Here is an 18,126-nt window from a genome sequence, read left to right on the forward strand (position 1 = left end):
TTGCTGAAAAACGACATCTGATGGCCGTACATTATGTCTTAAAGCTCTGCGAATTCTTTCAGAGACTTCTGCTTCCAAAAAAGCTTTTCTACTGCTATGTAATGCATTTAAATGTTCAGCAAAACCAGAGCTAATTGTAGTCCCCTCCCAAGCTGGAGGCTGGTCATCCAAACTGGACGGAATTTTAGGATTTCTACCAAACATAGAACATAGAACAATATAGCGCAGTACAGGCCCTTCGGCCCACGATGTTGCACCGACATGGGAAGTCAAAAAACAAAAGCCATCTAACCTGCACTATGCCATTATCATCCATATGCTTATCCAATAAACTGTTAAATGCCCTCAATGTTGGCGAGTTCACTACTGTTGCAGGTAGGGCATTCCACGGCCTCACCACTCTTTGCGTCAAGAACCTACCTCTGACCTCTGTCCTATATCTATTACCCCTCAGTTTAAGGCTATGTCCCCTCGTGCTAGCCATTTCCATCCGCGGGAGAAGGCTCTCACAGTCCACCCTATCTAACCCCCTGATCATTTTGTATGCCTCTATTAAGTCTCCTGTTAACCTTCTTCTCTCTAACGAAAACAACCTCAAGTCCATCAGCCTTTCCTCATAAGATTTTCCCTCCATACCAGGCAACATCCTGGTAAATCTCCTCTGCACCCGCTCCAAAGCTTCCACGTCCTTCCTATAATGCGGTGACCAGAACTGTACGCAATACTCCAAATGCGGCCGTACCAGAGTTTTGTACAGCTGCAACATGACCTCATGACTCCGGAACTCAATCCCTCTACCAATAAAGGCCAACACTCCATAGGCCTTCTTCACAACCCTATCAACCTGGGTGGCAACTTTCAGGGATCTATGTACATGGACACCGAGATCCCTCTGCTCATCCACACTTTCAAGAACTTTACCATTAGCCAAATATTCCGCATTCCTGTTATTCCTTCCAAAGTGAATCACCTCACACTTCTCTACATTAAACTCCATTTGCCACCTCTCAGCCCAGCTCTGCAGCTTATCTATATCCCTCTGTAACCTGCTACATCCTTCCACGCTATCGACAACACCACCGACTTTAGTATCGTCTGCAAATTTACTCACCCACCCTTCTGCGCCTTCCTCTAGGTCATTGATAAAAATGACAAACAGCAACGGCCCCAGAACAGATCCTTGTGGTACTCCACTTGTGACTGTACTCCATTCTGAACATTTCCCATCAACCACCACCCTCTGTCTTCTTTCAGCTAGCCAATTTCTGATCCACATCTCTAAATCACCCTCAATCCCCAGCCTCCGTATTTTCTGCAATAGCCTACCGTGGGGAACCTTATCAAACGCTTTGCTGAAATCCATATACACCACATCAACTGCTCTACCCTCATCTACCTGTTCAGTCACCTTCTCAAAGAACTCAATAAGGTTTGTGAGGCATGACCTACCCTTCACAAAGCCATGCTGACTATCCCTGATCATATTATTCCTATCTAGATGATTATAAATCTTGTCTCTTATAATCCCCTCCAAGACTTTACCCACTACAGACTGGAAACCCTCCTGCACACATTGTGTCAGGAAACCCTCCTGCACACATTGTACAAAAAACGACCCATCTAATGTACTCGAACTATATCTTTTCCAGTCAATATTTAGAAAGTTAAAGTCTCCCATAATAACTGCCCTGTTACTTTCGCTCTTATCCAGAATCATCTTCGCCATCCTTTCCTCTACATCCCTAGAACTATTTGGAGGCCTATAGAAAACTCCCAACAGGGTGACCTCTCCTTTCCTGTTTCTAACCTCAGCCCATACTACCTCGGAAGAAGAGTCCCCATCTAGCATCCTCTCTGCCACCGTAATACTGACCTTGACTAGCAGCGCCACACCCCCCCCTCTTTTGCCTCCTTCTCTGAGCTTACTAAAACACCTAAACCCCGGAACCTGCAACAACCATTCCTGTCCCTGCTCTATCCATGTCTCCGAAATGGCCACAACATCGAAGTCCCAGGTACCAACCCATGCTGCCAGTTCCCCTACCTTATTTTGTATACTCCTGGCATTGAAGTAGACACACTTCAAACCACCTACCTGAACATTGGCCCCCTCCTGTGAAGTCAAATCTGTGCTCCTGACCTCTATACTCTCAATCTCCCGTACCCTAAAACTACAATCCAGGTTCCCATGCCCCTGCTGCATTAGTTTAAACCCCCCCAAAGAGCACTAACAAATCTCCCCCCCCAGGATATTTGTGCCCCTCAGGTTCAGATGTAGACCATCCTGTCTGTAGAGGTCCCACCTTCCCCAGAAAGAGCCCCAGTTATCCAGAAAGCTGAATCCCTCCCACCTGCACCATCCCTGTAGCCACGTGTTTAATTGCTCTCTCTCCCTATTCCTCATCTCATTATCACGTGGCACGGGCAACAACCCAGAGATAACAACTCTGTTTGTTCTCGTTCTGAGCTTCCATCCTAGCTCCCTGAAAGCCTGCCTGACATCCTTGTCCCCTTTCCTACATATATCGTTAGTGCCAATGTGGACCACGACTTGAGCTGCTCCCCCTCCCCCTTAAGGACCCGGAAAACACGATCCGAGACATCGCGTACACTTGCACCTGGGAGGCAACATACCGAACGTGAGTCTCTCTCGCTCCCACAAAATCTCCTATCTGTGCCCCTGACTATTGAGTCCCCAATTACTAATGCTCTGCTCTTCTCCCCCCTTCCCTTCTGAGCAACAGGGACAGACTCCGTGCCAGAGGCCCGTACCCCATGGCTTACCCCTGGTAAGTCGTCGTCCCCCACAAGTATCCAAAGCGGTATACTTGTTACTCAGGAACGACCGCAGGGGATCCCTGCACTGACTGCTTCTTCCCAGTCCCTCTTACAGTTACCCATCTATCTCCAATCTTTGGTGTAACTAATTCCCTGAAGCTGCTATCTATGACCCCCTCTGCCTCCCGAATGATCCGAAGTTCATCCAACTCCAGCTCCAGTTCCCTAACTCGGTCTTGGAGGAGCTGGAGATGGCTGCACTTCCTGCAGGTAAAATCAGCAGGGACACTAACGGCATCCCTCACCTCAAACATCCTGCAGGAGGAACATTGCACTCCCTTCCCTGCCATCCCTCTAACATCCAACCAAGATCTGGTTAATAAATAAATTTTAAAAATAATAATAATATAATATGGCACTTACCTCACACCAATGGGTCTTATTATTAGGTTAGAGGAGGAGGGCGGGTGGGAGACACTACACGTGTAGTGTCTCCGGTTTCCTCTCCACCAGAATTTATTGGTTTGGGGGGGGGGGGACCTTCCCAGAAGTCCGCGGGTCGAACTTCTGGTTCCCGCCTTATATAAAAAAAATAAAAATAAAAATAAACAGAAAAGAAGAACAGAAACGGGACCAGGTCAGTGTTTTAAAATCAAATACTCACCTCTCGACAGGCCCCTGCACTCCGCTCCCGCCGAAATTCTAAGGGCTGCTCCTGCAAGGTAAGTGTTTTTAAAGCAAATACTCACCTCCCGACAGGCCCCTGCACTCCGCTCCCGCTGAAATTCTAAGGGCTGCTCCTGCAAGGTAAGTGTTTTTAAAGCAAATATTCACCTCCCGACAGGCCCCTGCACTCTGCTCCCACCAAAATTCTAAGGGCTGCTCCTGCAAGGTAAGTATTTTTAAAGCAAATACTCACCTCCCGACAGGCCCCTGCAGTCCGCTCCCGCCGAAACACTAATCAATAAGGACTATAGCCGCCAACCATCTGCAATGAATTCTTTGCATGTACTGCCCATGCTAAAGCTGAATTTAGCCTGCAATTTGGTCGATCTGCCAAAATCTTCTGAAGCATGTCATCGATGACAGCATGATTTCTTTCCCAGACACTATTACTAAATGGGCTTTCTGCAGCCGTATTCATAACTCTGATATTCATGTTTTCACACATATCCCTAAACTCATCATTAGCAAATTCTCCCCATTGTCCGTAAGGAATTTTGCCGGTGGACCCATTCCTGTCCCTATCCATTTTTCCATGATTTGATCCAGAATTACTCTCTTTTCTTTACTTCGGAAATCGTTGATTGACTAAATCTGGTTGCTAAATCTACAAAATGCAAAATAAATATATGATTTGCTTTATCCCAGATCTTAAGGTCCATGGCCACAATGTCGTTAAAATCCCTGGCCGAAGGTAGTGTTACTATCGGTCGTGCTGGTGTCCTTCTGTACTTCCTACAAACTTCACAGCGGTCACTAACCTGTTCTATCAGTTTAGTATAGTCGTCATCCCTTACCCCTGCATCCTTTAATAAATTTTTCAGCCTCCGAGGAGACGGATGTGCAAATTGCCTATGCAGTTTTAATACCACAAGCTTTTTATCAGCTAAAGTCCCATTTTCAACTGCCAGTAACACATCCTTAACCACTCTACTTGAAATATTATTTGTCAGTAAGGGAATACAATAGTGTCCCGACTGTGTAAATTGTAAGTCCATCATCTTTCCAAAAACTGTTGCCTTATTCTGTTCCATATCCAGTTTCATGTGTGCTTTCTTCATCGACGGTCTGCTCAGAAGCAAAGGTATCTCACTTGATACAACATCCGTGCTAATGAAATGATTCACTCCGACAATATTGCAAGGGATCACCACTCTTTTCAGCGACTTCAGAGTATTATCATTCCCAAACCTGAAACTTGTGGAACTTTCAAATTCCTTAACCTTGTTACGATTTTCAGCATTCAAAGAGTCCAGGTAACATTTTAACCAGTCAATTCCACACACAGTAGATGTGCAGCCACTGTCCAATACAGCACAGTTGAAGGATTCTGCAACCAACGCCCTCGTTACCGGCGTAAAACTGCTTGTCAATAGGAGAATGCCGTCTTTCTGGTCACTATCGTTTTCCTCTTCTGACTCTTCCGTGTCATGTGTCGCTTCAAACACTCTATCATAACGAGTTGGACATTTGAAAGCATAATGGTATTGAGAGTCTCATCGAAAACATCGATTTATCATGCCCCGTGCATTTCTGGGGTTCATCTTCCTATTGTAGGTTCTAACTGGGTTTCTGTCTTCATAATTTCCTTGCCTCAGTCTCCTTCTATAGTCTTGAGCCCTGTTCGTAGCCATACGATTTCGCCATCCTGTTAGTAGTGTATTTTCCATATTCTGCCTTATTGCAGGCTGACCTATTTGGGTCATCAGAGCCATCGGAATGGAATGTTTCCCCAGAAACTTTTGTAAAGCTTTCGTCATCTGTTCGAATAAGGTATCCTTATCAGTAAACTGAACTCAGGGGTGATCAGGGGTGAACTGGCAAGGTGGATACAGAACTGGCTAGGCCATAGAAGGCAGAGGGTAGCAATGGAGGGATGCTTTTCTGATTGGAGGGCTGTGACCAGTGGTGTTCCACAGGGATCAGTGCTGGGACCTTTGCTCTTTGTAGTATATATAAATGATTTGGAGGAAAATGTAACTGGTCTGATTAGTAAGTTTGCAGACCACACAAAGGTTGGTGGAATTGCGGATAGCGATGAGGACTGTCTGAGGATACAGCAGGATTTAGATTGTCTGGAGACTTGGGCGGAGAGATGGCAGATGGAGTTTAATCCGGACAAATGTGAGGTAATGCATTTTGGAAGGGCTAATGCAGGTAGGGAATATACAGTGAATGGTAGAACCCTCAAGAGTATTGAAAGTCAAAGAGATCTAGGAGTACAGGTCCACAGGTCATTGAAAGGGGCAACACAGGTGGAGAAGGTAGTCAAGAAGGCATACGGCATGCTTGCCTTCATTGGCCGGGGCATTGAGTATAAGAATTGGCAAGTCATGTTGCAGCTGTATAGAACCTTAGTTAGGCCACACTTGGAGTATAGTGTTCAATTCTGGTCGCCACACTACCAGAAGGATGTGGAGGCTTTAGAGAGGGTGCAGAAGAGATTTACCAGAATGTTGCCTGGTATGGAGGGCATAAGCTATGAGGAGCGATTGAATAAACTCGGTTTGTTCTCACTGGAACGAAGGAGGTTGAGGGGAGACCTGATAGAGGTATACAAAATTATGAGGGGCATAGACAGAGTGGATAGTCAGAGGCTTTTCCCCAGGGTAGAGGGGTCAATTACTAGGGGGCATAGGTTTAAGGTGAGAGGGGCAAGGTTTAGAGTAGATGTACGAGGCAAGTTTTTTACGCAGAGGGTAGTGGGTGCCTGGAACTCACTACCGGAGGAGGTAGTGGAAGCAGGGACGATAGGGACATTTAAGGGGCATCTTGACAAATATATGAATAGGATGGGAATAGAAGGATACGGATCCAGGAAGTGTAGAAGATTGTAGTTTAGTTGGGCAGTATGGTCGGCACGGGCTTGGAGGGCCGAAGGGCCTGTTCCTGTGCTGTACATTTCTTTGTTCTTTGTCCTGTCAAAACCAGGAGCCTATCCATGTTGCTCACTCTACCACAGTCAAGTAATTTAAAGGCCAACACAGACTGTGGAAATTCCAGGTTGTGTTTCTGCAGCCTTTTATATAGTCTGCCAAATTCCATTATATAGTCTTCCATGGAGATATCCTCCATTTTACGGAACTTATCGAAATCCGACCATGCTTCAAGTCATCTTTCTTCTAAATCTTATCCATATAATGTAATAAAGTCTCCCGACCTTCTTCTGAGTTTAACTCTTCCAATTCCAGCTCAGAAAGCACTTTGTTTCGGATTTTACTGCCATATGGTAGAGAAAGAACCAATGCCATACCTTCTTTTCTCTTTCCCAAAGCAGTTACCTTAGTCCACATAACTACTGCACTTCTCCATTGGTTGTACAATTCTCTTTAAGAAAATAACGGAGGATAGTCATATCCAGCCATCTTTATCCTCGGTTCAGCCATATATCCCTTTTTTTTTTTTCTTTTCTCACTCACTCCTTGGTTTGATCTGGAAAAGTTGTATCTTTCAACCTTTCACATTTACACAGCAGCCATCCTCTGCTACCTATTGTTAGATGTTTTAGTTGCTGTGATATGAAGAGTCTAAAGTTCTGTTCCTTTTTCACAAACACACATTTATTTCATTCCAACAGCCTTTGCACAAAACTCTAACTATACATCACCTGACAGAGGCCACCAGAAACCCCTTTACATATCAGTGTCAATTAATGGATACTTAACATAAATGAGACAACTAATTGCAATGTCTCTTAACCAATACTTAACATCGAACTCTCCACCTACAACTACAAGATCTTGTATCGTCCCGGGAAGCTAAACGAGCCTCCTGACGCCCTGTCCCGTGGCACATGTGCCACCGCACAAGTGGACCGCCTCCGAGCCCTCCACGAGGACCTCTGCCACCCGGGGGTTACTCGCTTTTTCCACTTTATCAAGATCCGCAACCTACCCTACTCCATCAAGGAGGTCAGGACAGCCACCAGGGACTGCCAAATCTGCGCGGAATGCAAACCGCACTTCTACCGGCCAGAGAAAGTGCATCTGATAAAGGCTTCCAGTCCCTTTGAACGCCTCGGCATGGACTTCAAAGGCCCCCTCCTCTCCACCGACCGCAACACGTACTTCCTGAACGTGATTGACGAGTACTCCCGGTTCCCATTCGCCATCCCCTGCCCCGACATGACCGCAGCCACCGTCATCAAGACCCTCCATAGCATCTTTGCACTATTCGGGTTCCCCACCTACATACATAGTGATAAGGGGTCCTCCTTTATGAGCGATGAACTGCGTCAATTCCTGCTCAGCAAGGGCATCGCCTCGAGCAGGACGACCAGTTACAACCCCCGGGGTAATGGACAGGTAGAGACGGAGAATGGAATGGTCTGGAAGACCATCCTACTGGCCCTACGGTCCAGGAATCTCCCCAGTCTCCCACTGGCAGGAAGACCTCCCGGATGCCCTCCACTCCATCCAGTCGCTGCTTTGTACCACAACCAACCAGACACCTCACGAACGTCTCCTTGTCTTCCCCAGGAAGTCCTCCTCTGGAACCTCTCTCCCGACCTGGCTGGCGGCTCCCGGACCCACCCTGCTCCGAAAACACATGCGGGCGCACAAGTCGGACCCGTTGGTCGAGAGGGTCCATCTTCTCCACGCTAACCCCCAGTACGCCGACATGACGTACCCCGACGGCTGACAAGATACGGTCTCCCTACGAGACCTAGCACCTGCCGGAGCCCCACGCACACCTCAGCCACCAGTCCCACCCTCCCCTCCACCAGGGCACCTTACAGAAGGATCGGTCCTTCCGCCGGCCCCGTCTAGGCACCCCCACCCACCGACGCACCCCGCAGGCGTTCCCTTCCCAGGTCAACCGTTTTCCCCACCAGCGCCGTCTAGGGGTGGAGAAGCTGCCACAGAGATCGAGGCCACGCTCCCGGAGTCACAGATGCCTGAGCCTCCACTGGAGTCACCACCGAAGCTCTGATGATCACAGAGGATGACCAGGGCCCCCGATCGACTGATTGCTTCATTTTAAATTGTAAATTTAAATCATAAATTGTAAATAGTTACTAGAATTATAAACAGTTACAAAACGCTGTACGGAGGTATTACGGTACCTCCATAACTAATTCTACCACGTTGCCATGTTTGTAGTCTCAGGCCACCACCCCTGTCGGACTCTATTTTAACAGGGGGTGAATGTGGTAGTAGAGATATTACGGTACCTGATAATGCTGGAACACCATTGGTAGAAATTGTATGTTTCCTATTGGTCAAGCTGCATGGTAACTCCGCCCTGCTCGGCGGGGTATACGAGCCCGTGCTGCCCCAGCAGCCTCCATTCTGTACCTGAGCTGTTGGGGGAAACATCTAGCTTATTAAAACCTTCAGTTGGACTACAACTTCGCTTTAGTGGTCATTGATCGTGCATCACATGGAACACCCGGCGGTTGCTCCATCACATATATTCCCCGCACCCTCTGGCAATACAGAAACAGTCACCTCAATACGAAAGCATTTGCGAATAGGGTTAGGGTCACAATCTGGTGAACACATCACAGACACTTCACAGCAGCTGGTGTGAGAGCAAAGGCCCCCTGACAGTCAGAGGATTGCTGGAAAGCAGGCCCATGCAGAACCCATGCTGAAATTGACCCTCTGGAAATGTCCGAATGGAACATGCTGAGGATGTAAAGACAGGCAGACGAACACCTGACAGAGACGGCAGAGGCTTTCCACAGCTTTGGACGGCTGCAGCCATAATTTATGTCATGTAGGGGTGGCCCGGTGGCGCAGTGGTTAGCACTGTTTCCTCACGGCACCGAGGACTCGGGCTCCATCCCAGCCCCGAGTCACTGTCCGTGTGGAGTTTGCACATTCTCCCGTGTCTGTGTGGGTCTCACCTTCACAGTCCAAAGATGTGCAGGATAGGCGGATTGGCCACGCTAAATTGCCCCTTAATTGGAAAAAAAATAATTGGGTGCTCTAAATGTATTTTTTAAAAAAGGATTTCTGTTATGGCTCCAGCACATGGGTGCTTGGCTCCCACCACGAAGAGCCAAGTTCAGTAGAGCACTTTGTGACTGCCAGATAGCTGCTTGGTCCAGCATTTTGTCACTCTCATCATGGGGTCTATACACTTAACTAGGCAAGAGGGGGAAAGGCACCTAGACCTCCATCAAGGTGCCCTAAATTCAGGGAGCTGTGATGCACACCGACAAGGAGGAGGAACTGTCTCAGGGGTATCTCCTCGTGGCGCTCTCTGGGATGAGGTTGGGAATGGCATTAAACACAAAATTAGAGATGTATGTGATAAGGGAATATCGGTGATCATGGCTGATTTTAATCTTCACATAGACTGGGCAAATCAAATTAGCCACAATGTCGTAGAGGAATTCCTGGAGTGTATACGGGATGGTTTTCTTGACCGATATGTGGGGGAACCAACCACAGAGCAGGCATCTTAGACTGGCTACTGTGTAATGAGAAGTAATCATTGCCAATCTGGCTGTATGAGACCCCTTGGGGATTAGCGACCATAACATGATAGAATTTTATGGAGAGTGAAGTAGTTGATTCGGAGACTAGGGTGCTGAACCTTAATAAAGGGAACTATGAAGATATGAGGCATGAGTTGGCCTTGATAGATTTGGGAGAGTTACTTAAAGGGATGATGGTGGATAGACAATGGCAAACATTCAAGGAACGCATGGGGGAACTACAGCAACCGTTCCCAAAACAGAAATGCTGGAAAATCTCAGCGGGTTTGGCAGCATCTGTCGGGAGAGAAAAGAGTTAACATTTCGAATCCAGATGACCCTTTGTCATCTGGACTCGAAACATTAGCTCTTCTCTCTCCCTACAGGTGCTGCCAGACCTGCTGAGATTTTCCAGCATTTTCTTTTTGGTTTCCGGTTCCAGCATCTGCAGTAATTTGCTTTTGTACAACAACTGTTCATTCCTGTCTGGCACAAAAGCAAAGGGGGTAAGTGGGCCAATCCATGGCTTACAAAGGAAATTGGAAATAGTATCCAATCCAAGGAAGAAGCAAACAGATTGGCCAAGAAAAATAATAGGTCTGAGGATTGGGAACAGTTTAAAATTCAGCACAACGACAAAGTGATTGATTAAGAAGGGGAAAGTACAGTATGAAAGGAAGCTTGCAGGGAACATAAAGACTGACACTAAGAGTTTCTATAGATACGTGAAGAGAAAGAGACTGGTAAAGAGAAATGTAGGCCCCTGCAGACAGAAACAGGGGAATGCATAATAAGGGACAAAGAAATGGCTGAGCAATTCAATACATACTTTGGTTCTGTCTTCACAAAAGAGAACACAAATCAGATACCAGAAAGCAGGGAATTATAGACCAGTAAGCCTAACATCGGTAGTGGGGAAAATGCTTGAATCCATTATCATAGTGGAACATTTAGAAAGCAGTGGCAGGATCAGTCATAGCCCACATGGATTTATGAAGGAAAAATCATGCTTGACAAATCTGTTGGAATTCTTTGAAGATGTAACCAGTACAGTTGACAAGGGGGAGCCAGTCGATGTGGTATATTTGGACTTTCAGAAGGCATTTGACAAAGTCCCGCATAAGACATTATTGCGCAAAATTACAGTGAATGGTAGAACCCTCAAGAGTATTGAAAGTCAAAGAGATCTAGGAGTACAGGTCCACAGATCACTGAAAGGGGCTACACAGGTGGAGAAGGTAGTCAAGAAGGCATACGGCATGCTTGCCTTCATTGGCCGGGGCATTGAGTATAAGAATTGGCAAGTCATGTTGCAGCTGTATAGAACCTTAGTTAGGCCACACTTGGAGTATAGTGTTCAATTCTGGTCGCCACACTACCAGAAGGATGTGGAGGCTTTAGAGAGGGTGCAGAAGAGATTTACCAGAATGTTGCCTGGTATGGAGGGCATAAGCTATGAGGAGCGATTGAATAAACTCGGTTTGTTCTCACTGGAACGAAGGAGGTTGAGGGGCGACCTGATAGAGGTATACAAAATTATGAGGGGCATAGACAGAGTGGATAGTCAGAGGCTTTTCCCCAGGGTAGAGGGGTCAATTACTAGGGGGCATAGGTTTAAGGTGAGAGGGGCAAAGTTTAGAGTAGATGTACGAGGCAAGTTTTTTACGCAGAGGGTAGTGGGTGCCTGGAACTCACTACCGGAGGAGGTAGTGGAGGCAGGGACGATAGGGACATTTAAGGGGCATCTTGACAAATATATGAATAGGATGGGAATAGAAGGATACGGACCCAGGAAGTGTAGAAGATTGTAGTTTAGTCGGGCAGTATGGTCGGCACGGGCTTGGAGGGCCGAAGGGCCTGTTCCTGTGCTGTTCATTTCTTTGTTCTCTTTTGTTCTTTGTAATGCACATGGGATTGGGGGAAATGTGTTGAGGTGGATAGAAAACTGGTTGGCAGAGAGGAAATAAAGAGTAGGGATTAATGGGTCCTTTTCAAATTGGCAGGCAATGACTAGTGGGGTACCACAGGGATCGGTGCTGGGACCCCAGCTATTCACAATGTATATTAATGATTTGGATGCGGGAACAAAATGTAACATCTCAAAGTTTGCAGATGATACCAAGTTAGGTGGGAGGGTGAATTGTGACGAGGATGCAAGGATGCTACAGCATGATCTGGACAGGTTGGGGGAGTGGGCAAATCAATGGCAGATGCAGTATAATTTGGATAAGTGTGAGGTTATTCACTTTGGAAGCAAAAACAGCAAGGCAAATTACTACCTGACTGGTTGTAAATTGGGAGAGGGGAGTGTGCAGCAGGACCTGGGTGTCCTTGTGCACCAGTCGCTGAAGGTAAGCATGCAGGTGCAGCAGGCGGTAAAAAAGTCGGATGGTATGTTGGCCTTCATTGCAGGAGGTTTCGAGCATAGAAGCAGGGATGTGTTGCTGCAATTGTACAGGGCCTTGGTGAGGCCACAACTGGAGTATTTTTCTCTGAGGAAGGATGTTCTTGCTCTCGAGGGAGTGCAGCAAAGGTTCACCAGACTGATTCCAGGGATGGCGGGACTGTCATATGAGGAGGGATTGACTAGGTTGCGATTGTTCTCGCTGGAGTTCAGAAGAATGAGGGGGAATTTCATAGAGACTTATAAAATTTTAATGGGACTAGACAGGGTAGATGCAGGGAAGGAGTTACCAATGATGGATGTGTTCAGAACAGGATTAGGCTAGTGAGTTGGATGATCAGCCATGATCATGATGAATGGCGGAGCAGGCTCGAAGGGCCAAAAGGCCTTCTCCTGTTCCTATCTTCTATATATCTATGTATCTATGTGATGATTATTAGTGGAGCGAAGGGGGTGCACCGATTTGATTGCCAAAAATAATGGTTGCCGGAAAGGGGGGTTGGATATTGCTGACGATAATGGATGGGGCAGGAGGGGTGATCCTGATATCCATGGGAAGGGGAGGGTGGGTTGTCTTTTAACTTTGAGATAGGGACGCCCATTTTTCTGTAGAGCTAGGCTTTCCGGTGTCTTTAGGCCCTGCCGCTCAAGAGTAACAACGCAAAACACACACCCCTTAAATTTTTCGACAAAGTGCCGGAACATTTGGGGAGAAAACGTGGCAAACATGCTGGTTTTCAGTCAGAATCTGACTCTGCCATTTTTTTGAAATATTCTGCGTCTTAGGCTTCTTAGTCAGGCCTTGCCTGGATTAAAACTTGTGTGACTGAGTCTTTTTCTCCCTCCTTCCAAGTCTGTTGTGTGTGAGGCTTTGACAGGTTTGTTTATGTGTTTTCTCTTCTAGTTGCTGGTAATTGTGGGCCTGTCGATTCTTCGGGAGGGTGTGTGTCAGTTATGATGGCACTCCCACAGTAATTTATTTTAGGCGGAAATCAAGAGATCTTGCAGGGACCTCACTCTGGCTGAAATTGGGATGCAGTGATGGTCTCACAAGCCTGTCCAGTTTCTCACTCCATTGCCCAAGATATTGGGAGTAGCACCCACCATGAATTAACTCAGGGTCTTCTGATTCTGATTTGGGTGCCAGTCACTAAGCTTAGGCATCCAGTAAAGGACATGAAGATCAAAATCTGGAGGAACATTTTGGTGAATCGCACAAAATCATCAACTGTTTTGAACATGGCATTGGTGAACTCCCTTATGCATTTGTATGTGGCCAGTTGGGAGATGTCACGCTGTCCTTAGTGAAACTCTGGAATTACCCCGTGGCATAGAAATTCAAGACAGTGGTGACTTTTTTGGCTATTGGCATAGATAATAAAGATTTGTGTTTCATTTAAACTAAGGAAATTAATAGAAATAACCTACTATTTTTAAATCCCTTCTCTTCTGTGTGCTGTTGATCTGACGTAAAACATTTCTTAGTTATAAGAGCATAGAACATACAGTGCAAAAGGAGGCCATTCAGCCCATCGAGACTGCACCGACCCACTTAAGCCCTCACTTCCACCCTATCCCCGTAACCCAATAACCCCTCCTAACCTTTTTGGTCATTAAGGGCAATTTATCGTGGCCAATCCACCTAACCTGCACGTCTTTGGACTGAAGGAGGAAACCGCACGAATCACGGGGAGAAAGTGCAGACTCCCCACAGACAGTGGCCCAGCAGGGAATCGAACCTGGGACCCTGGCGCTGTGAAGCCACAGTGCTATCCACTTGTGCTACCGTGCTGCCCAAAGGAAAAGCAGTAAGTAATAGACAGAGCTAAGCGATTCCACAATGAAAACATCAGATCTGCCACATCCAGCCGTGAATGTGGTGGACAATTAAACAATTCATTAGAGGGGGAGGCTCCACAAATATCCTCTTCCTCAATAATGGAGGAGCCCAGAATATATGTGCAAAAGACAAGGCTGAGGTATTCGCAACAATCTTCAGCCAGAAGTGCCGAATGAATAATCTATCTTGTTCTCCTGAGGTCCCCAGCATCACAGATGTCAGTCTTCAGCCAATACGATTCATATAGTTGACAAGATTGCAACTAGCCAAGCTCTGCAATCTGAAACAGTGCTCTTCCCTTCCTGTTGAAAACAGCAATGGTGGTGATGCATTAACTAATAATAAGGGCATGGCAATATTATTAGCGTAGGACTGCAGAGTGAACTACATAAAAAGTAAATCTGCAGAACTTTTGCAGCATAATTATGATCAAGCTTTTGTAGGTTTTGTTAGGGCCAGGAAGAGCCCACACCAAGTTAGTTGAAACGAAAACGTACTTTATTTTACAACTACTATTATATACAGCTTCAGTAGTTCCCTACTGGGTCTTCTCTCTCTAGCCGGTATAAACTCGTCGGCATTATATATGGTGCAACTATACATTGTTTGGAGGTCCCCCACCCCCTTAACGGGGGAGCTCGTATCCTGCAAGGGCTGGGGGAAGTTAGGCTACTTGCGAGTTACAATAGTAGAATTTTTGAAAATTTGCTCCAAAGGTTTCACACACTTCTGAAATTATTCCAGAGCTGCTCGACATCAGTGATGATGAAAGAGGTCTTGATCAATGTAGGACTTGATACCAGCAGTTCCCAGCTTGCAGCACTAGCACATCTTCAACAAAGACTGCAAGAAGATGGAACCATGAAAAATATGCTGAGGACAGTTAATGAAAGACTTGGAACAAGTTTTAAGGTACAGTATCTGAAAGTGGTCACTTCTTAATTATCATATGCTATTTTCTGATGACTGCAGCCTTTAAATTGAAAATGAACTGGATACAATGTGGTTTCCCTCAGTATGGCTGCATTCTTCTTCAGAAGCCATGAAAATCCTCTGGCATGGTTTTGTAATTTGGAATCCAGATTAATTTTTTGCCATTCATGTGTAAAATGCTCTCATTCAGTTATTTATTTGTCAGACTTTACATACCAATAATCAATTTTCAATAGGGAAAAAACTGAAAAGTTACACTTCAGGACATTTTGATACCTTATCCCCTCCTTTGAAATCTTCAAACTGCCCTTTTATCCCATCTTGATTCTTGAATAACTGTTGCGAAGTACAAAAAGTCAACTGAGTAAATGTGTTCAAAATCTCATTCATAATGTTTTTTCAACCACACAATAACGTATCAGCAGCATGCTGACAAAGGGCTTTGGAATTTCAGGCAATGCCTCACCGTTAATGGTCCTTAGGTAAGTGCTTCCAGGAGAAGAGTGAGGCTCACTTGTGAAGTTGGAGGGGTGCACCAAGAGGGAGATGAGATGGAAAGGAAAGGCAAACGGGAAGAGCAGCCTGGATAGAGAAGGCAGTTGGGAGAGAAGGCTGAGGTTGTGATTAGGGCGTGGCAAGTTGTAGCCTGGGGTGGAACATTCCTGCTCACCTCGGCTCAATATTCAGCTAAATATATTTTTTTCAATTATCTTTTTGTTGGTGTTTTGCAACAATTTCCTTAAGGACACCTGGTTCAACTGCATGTACACCTATGTCCTGAGCGCCATGGGCCTGATGCCAGTTGTGTTCATTCAGGTCAACTCAATTTTGGGCAATGCACTTTAAACACACGCTACAATTCTTATTGCCAGGCATTAGATGATTATTTAAAAGCAAATTACTGCGGATGCTGGAATCAGCAACCAAAAAAGAAAATGCTGGAAAATCTCAGCAGGTCTGACAGCACCTGTAGGGAGAGAAAAGAGCTAATGTTTTTGAGTCCAGATGACGCTGTGTCAAAGATGGTTATTTATATTGCCTTTCCAATATGGCAGATGGTGATTTCTGGTTTGTAGATCATGCTATCTGGCATGACCATATTGATGGCTTAAGTGCCTTTTAATGCCCGAAAATAGAATGTGGCACCATCAAATTTCTAGGTCTAGAGATCCACTTGAGAAAATAAATCTTTGTAGTTATGATGGCACTGAATTTCATCACTTGTCAGAGTACTTTCCTTCCATTAACAATTGTTACTGAAAGCTAATGACTAGTTAAGATTTCAAGTAACATGCATTTCGGGCTGGATTCTCCGCAGCCCCACTGCAAATTAGGGGCAGCACGGTAGCATAGTGGATAGTACAATTGCTTCACAGCTCCAGGGTCCCAGGTTCGATTCCCGGCTTGGGTCACTGCCTGTGCGGAGTCCGCACGTCCTCCCCGTGTGTGCGTGGGTTTCCTCCGGGTGCTCCGGTTTCCTCCCACAGTCCAAAGATGTGCAGGTTAGGTGGATTGGCCATGTTAAAAATTGTCCTTAGTGTCCAAAATTGCCCTTAGTGTTGGGTGGGGTTACTGGGTTATGGGGATAGGGTGGAGGTGTGGGCTTGGGTAGGGTGCTCTTTCCAAGAGCCGGTGCAGACTCGATGGGCCGAATGGCCTCCTTCTGCACTGTAAATTCTATGGAAAAAATCGCGGCGGGGGCGGAGAATCCACTTTCACGCCGTAATTGGGCACGGCGCCGGTCCGACGATTCTCCGGGCCCCGATAATCGGCGTGACCGCGGAGTACGCCGCATTGCAGGGAGGCCATTGTCAGAGGCCCGCCCGGCAGTCCTCCACTCCCGACCGGCCGAGTTCCCGATAGCATGGAACTAACCACTTATTGCCGGTCGGGATGCTGGCCTGGTGGCAGCCGCCCTGGTTGGGGGCGGTGGATCGGAGGCCAGGTGTCCCTTATAGGCGACCGTAGGTAGAAGGTATAGGTATAGGTAGGTATAGGTAGAACCCTCAAGAGTATTGAAAGTCAAAGAGATCTAGGAGTACAGGTCCACAGCTCACTGAAAGGGGCAACACAGGTGGAGAAGGTAGTCAAGAAGGCATACGGCATGCTTGCCTTCATTGGCCGGGGCATTGAGTATAAGAATTGGCAAGTCATGTTGCAGCTATACCTTAGTTAGGCCACACTTGGAGTATAGTGTTCAATTCTGGTCGCCACACTACCAGAAGGATGTGGAGGCTTTAGAGAGGGTGCAGAAGAGATTTACCAGAATGTTGCCTGGTATGGAGGGCATTAGCTATGAGGAGCGGTTGAATAAACTCGGTTTGTTCTCACTGGAACGAAGGAGGTTGAAGGGCGACCTGATAGAGGTCTACAAAATTATGAGGGGCATAGACAGAGTGGATAGTCAGAGGCTTTTCCCCGGGGTAGAGGGGTCAATTACTAGGGGGCATAGGTTTAAGGTGAGAGGGGCAAGGTTTAGAGTAGATGTACGAGGCAAGTTTTTTACGCAGAGGGTAGTGGGTGCCTGGAACTCGCTACCGGAGGAGGTGGTGGAAGCAGGGACGATAGTGACATTTAAGGGGCATCTTGACAAATACATGAATAGGATGGGAATAAAGGGATATGGACCCAGGAAGTGTAGAAGATTGTAGTTTAGTCGGGCACCATGGTCGGCACAGGCTTGGAGGGCCGAAGGGCCTGTTCCTGTGCTGTACATTACTTTGTTCTTTGTTGGGGATTAAATCTGCGCGGTTTCATGCTCGGGCGCGCGGCCGATTGGGGGGGTGTCTCTTTTTTCGTGTGGCTCTGAGGTCCGAGTCCGCCATGGAGCTCGGCGAGGCCGCTGCCGTGCACCTGCACGGACTCCGAACCGGAAGTGCGGGGTTTCGTATCTGCAGCTAAAGCTGCGAGATTTACTCCGGGTGCTAGGCCCCTGCAGGGCACTGAATTAGTTCAACATTTTTATAGGAAATTCGGGAGTAAAACTCCACCGTTTTCACGCAGTCGTCGGGACATAGTCTC

At 46.7% G+C, this 18,126-nt stretch overlaps 1 protein-coding gene across 2 annotated transcripts in view; it reads left to right on the top strand.

The window, feature by feature from the left end:
• The window catches only part of cfap46 (cilia and flagella associated protein 46), a 368,598-nt gene that overhangs the window by 283,285 nt on the left and 67,187 nt on the right, over positions 1-18,126 (top strand). For both annotated transcript variants that reach the window (XM_072479134.1, XM_072479136.1), the window contains one exon: positions 14,917-15,084. In XM_072479134.1, coding sequence (XP_072335235.1) covers positions 14,917-15,084 — 168 coding nt within the window. The remainder of the gene's footprint in view (positions 1-14,916; positions 15,085-18,126) is intronic.

The sequence above is a fragment of the Scyliorhinus torazame genome, chromosome 16 (assembly GCF_047496885.1).
Source record: "Scyliorhinus torazame isolate Kashiwa2021f chromosome 16, sScyTor2.1, whole genome shotgun sequence".
NCBI lineage: Eukaryota > Metazoa > Chordata > Chondrichthyes > Carcharhiniformes > Scyliorhinidae > Scyliorhinus > Scyliorhinus torazame.